Source organism: Tiliqua scincoides, chromosome 3, assembly GCF_035046505.1.
Source record: "Tiliqua scincoides isolate rTilSci1 chromosome 3, rTilSci1.hap2, whole genome shotgun sequence".
In the NCBI taxonomy this organism is placed as follows: Eukaryota; Metazoa; Chordata; class Lepidosauria; order Squamata; family Scincidae; genus Tiliqua; species Tiliqua scincoides.
The window spans coordinates 58,655,831-58,660,093 of NC_089823.1; the positions used below are offsets into that span (position 1 = coordinate 58,655,831).

A 4,263-nucleotide genomic window follows, 5' to 3' on the forward strand; every position below is an offset into this window, starting at 1 on the left:
TTTATATTAAAAATTAGTTTAACTATATGACCACACACAAGGAGTACTTTACTAATGAAAAATGAAAACATTATATGCAAAAAAATTATATTCTGCCTTATCATAAAATCCTAGGCAGACTAACAAATATTACACACTACAATAATAAAACAACCACCACCAGCAATTCAGCAATTTCAACTAAACTGAACACTCACAGCCTATGGCACAAAATTTATTTAAAATTGGAAGTGGTTGCCTTTTTTTCTCAAAGTATATCTCTTGCTGTTTTTTCTGTCTAAAGATGGTGCAGAACATTTTAGATGGTGCAGAACATTTTAGAGCAGAACCACCAACCTTTAATTTGGTTATGACATCTCTTTTGGAAAGTTTTCGCAGAACCATTCGAAAATCTGCATCTACAAGGTTGTCTATTTCTTCAGCTCCTTGAATTGCAGGAACATATCCTAGGTCATTTGGAGATGAGCCAAAGCCAATGAATCCAGGAATAGTTCCTCGTTCTTTGGCAAGAAGTTCAGCAGCTCTACCACTGCTGGAGGGCTGTTTTAAAACAATATGTGAGAGAGAGAATCACTTTTACAGAACATTTCTGAAATTTACTTTTACTAAAAACCTTGTTTGAGTTCATTTTTGTGTCCATCACCTGCAATTTTGTACCTCTGTCATGCTTGCCTGTCTCAGAACACAGTTCTAAGTGTCAGAACTAGCTCCATGTCTTGAAAGCTGTTGCTCAGATACCAGCATATTAATATTCAGAACCTTAGCTGCATTTTTGTTTGTTCAAAGGTTCAACCACCACTTTTATCTGTTCTCACAATTCTACACTTAGGACAAATTCCAGCAGACAAGCCAAAATGGCACCAAGTCTAAAACAACCATAATATGTATTTATTAAGTTTTTAAACTAATGTAGTCCTTTGATATTTTGCATTAAGGGTAGATCCTGACTGTGTCAGGGACCTCTTGTTCTCTATCCTCTTGCAACATATACACACAGTCTTTGCCATTAACTGCATACATGGCTAGAAGAGTGGCCTATGAACCAATGGGGGAAAAGTGGCAGAACTTGCTTTTATTTTCTTAATACAGTAATTATCATTTTCTGTACTAAATATATTTAGTGCTTAGTTTCGTAATATTTATCATTTGAAAACTGAAAACTGAGTCAGGACACTGTAAATAAGAAAGGATAGTAGAGTATCTTCCTGACTAAGGGCCCAGTCCTATTCAACTTTCTGGTGCTGGTGCAGCCACAATGCAGCCCTGAGAAAAGGGAACAAACCTTCCCTTACCTGATGGAGGCCTCCATGACTGCCCCCCCCACCACAGAATACAGCACATGCCCTGTGGGCACAGCTGCACCCCCACTGGAAACTTGGATAGGATTTGGCCCTAACATATTTAAAGCCTCAATCCTTTGTACACTTTCCTGGGAATAAGCCTCATCAGACCCAATGAGACTTATTTCTGAGTAGACATACATAGGCTTGTGCTGTAACTCTCTGGACCAAGTTCGGACCTGTTCCTGAAATGATTTTATTATTTTACGTTATTACTTATGCAGCACCATAAAGGTATATGATGCTTTGCAGAGTAATGTGTTTTACTTTGCAGAGTAAAACACAAATGTGTTACATTAACTGTGTGAACAAGGAAAAAAGTAGAATGTGATAAAAGGATGGATTTTTTCCCCATCTTTTCATTTCCTGTTTATAAACAGATAACAGAAGTGGAGATTTTGGCAGTGTAAGCCTATGTGTATCTACACAGAAGTAATCTTATTTCCACATAAGTGTATTTAGGATTGCAGCTTATTTCTTAGCTAAAAAATACAACCTAAAGTAACAGTAATCCTTCATTAACCAGGACCAAGAACAAAGATGTGATTACACTTCTGTGGTATGAATTCCATGTGGATGCCACTGGACCAGTTACAGCAGGAAACTGGCAACTGAATTCACCTTCTGGCCATTCACGTGTTTTTATCTAGTAATTCACAAGTATCCAGAATGTATTTTAAACGGCTATTTACACAATATGTTATGCGCACATATACAACCTTTGTACAGCAGAAACAGACTGTGGTATGTGCATGTGTAGTTACGCACACACTGAAGTAAGATATCAACCCCCACAGAGGGATCTTGTTTGGATGTTTTGTCCACACGTAAGTGTGGGGCAGCCACACCAGCAGGGCAGACAAAAACATGTCCCTGTTCCCCTGTGCAGAAGGGAGAAATGCCAGAGGACTTGTCATCTAAAGCAGTTGTTTCTCAACCAGTGGTATGGGTACCACCAGTGGTACTTGAGGAGGTGTCTGGTGGTACTCACAGGACCCCTGCACACCTGGTGGCTCTCAAAGGCCCCACCTGGTGGCACTCACAGGGCCCCTGCACTCCTGGTGGCACTCACAGGACTCCTTCACACCTGGTGGCACTCACAGGACCCCTGCACACCTGCCACCCAGCAGCAAGACCAGGAACGCAACACAACAAACAGCAGTAGGAGGCTCCAAAGCAGTAGGAGGCTTTTCCGCGCTCAGGAAAGCCCTCCTGTCCACCTTGAGCCTCTTACTGGTGTTTGTTGGGCGCATCTGACCCTCCAACCCAGAAGTAACTGGCAATGATGTCACTGCCAGTTACTTCCAGTGGTGCTTTGAATAGGCAGACCATGTGAAGTGGCACAGTGGAGGAGAAGCATTGAGAAGCACTGATCTAAAGCAGCCCATTCTATTCAACCCACAGATGTGGGGAAGAAAGCAGGCAGTCTCCGGGCCCCAAGGTCACGCGTGAACAGCCCTTCTGTTTCCAGATCAGGGGCAGCTCCGGGTTCGAGCTCCAGAGAGAGGGCCCAACTCTGAACCCTTTTTGCTCTTAACTCCCATGTCACACACACCCAAATAAGGGGGGGGGGACTGAAGTGCACGTGGGAACAGGCTCCGACACGTGTCAGGAAAGAGTCAACCCAAGCCCAGGAGGAGCCATAACGAGGCAGCCCTGTGGAAAGCCTCTGGCCTCCTGGGCGGGCGGGGAGCGCAGGCCCGCGAAGGGAGGCCGCCTCTCGGGCCCAAAGAAGCGCCGCTCACCCGCACGTTGCCCTTCGTCCGCTGCTTGTTCTTGCCCCCCATGGCAGCGCCCGCGGCGAGTCGCAGACAGCTGGTCCCGGGCGAGGGAAGAGCCGGGCCGCTTCCGCGACGGAGGAGGAGCGCTGGCGCCGGAGCCGCCTCCGCGCCGCCCTCTCCGCTGCGAAGGGCCGCGCCTGCCGGTGACGCCCGAAGGTTGTGCTGCGCTTGGGAACCGCCTCTCGCAGCCCAAGCCCAGGCCTGTCTACTCATTGGAGTCAATAGGGCTTACTCCCAGGAAAGTGTGGAAGGAGTGGGCTGCCCGCATGGTGTGGAGGTCCAGGCTGAGGGCCCCACTCAGCCAAGAAGCTTCCTCTCTGCCTGTCCTACCTCACTGGGTTGTTGTAAGGCGCAGGGATGATGTGCAGTGGGTGGGGAGGCAGGTGAGGCAGTGCCTCCCCGCCAGAGTCCTTCGAAAAGCACCGCCGCTGTGGGAGGTGCTCAAACACTCACAACTCACACGTGGCGGCACCTCCCACAGCAGCGGCTCTTTTCGCAGGACTGCGGCAGGGAGGCACTGCCTTACCTGCCTCCCCACCCACTACACATCTTCCCTGCTCCTTACAACAGCAGGGAAAGAACCACATACACTACCATGAACCCCTTGGAGGAAGGGCAGTATAAAAATGCAGTTTGGAGACCAGACAGTGGTCATATCACGCCCTCAAAAACCTCAGGAACATGTAGAAATGCTTGGTCACCTTATGGTTTTAAAGCTAGAATGGTGTAGTGGTTCTGGTCAGCTGGACTGGGAAGATCCAGGTTCAAATCATCCCCATGCAGCCATGAAGCTTCCTAGGTAACCCTCAAGCTAATCAGTCTCTCGGCCTGACCTACCTCACAGGGTTGTCGTAAGGACTACAGGAGGGAAGGAACTAGGTACACCTCCATGGAGGAAAGGCCGTATAAAAATGTGAACAAAAAAAATTATTTTGTCTCCTTCAAGGTGGCGTTCTGGGGGTTAAACCAGTTTAATGTCACAATACACACTGCCTGCCCCCTTCTGCTACAATAGGCAACCATGTGGTTGTAAGAGTCTCCAACTTCCAGATACTAGCCCATCTGGAACTGAATGAACCCAAAGTCCTCCATCAGTAAAAGAAGGGTAATTTATTTCCATGTAATGACTTGAAACACATAGT

The 4,263-nt window shown here is 47.0% G+C and overlaps 1 protein-coding gene across 1 annotated transcript in view; it reads right to left on the reverse strand.

The window, feature by feature from the left end:
• The window catches only part of LTN1 (listerin E3 ubiquitin protein ligase 1), a 37,819-nt gene extending 34,604 nt beyond the window's left edge, over positions 1–3,215 (reverse strand). Inside the window, exons 1-2 of the mRNA XM_066620215.1 lie at positions 3,086–3,215; positions 337–540 (exon numbers count right to left, since the gene is read on the reverse strand). Coding sequence (XP_066476312.1) covers positions 337–540; positions 3,086–3,127 — 246 coding nt within the window. The 5' untranslated portion in view covers positions 3,128–3,215. The remainder of the gene's footprint in view (positions 1–336; positions 541–3,085) is intronic.
• Positions 3,216–4,263: the final 1,048 nt, after the last annotated feature.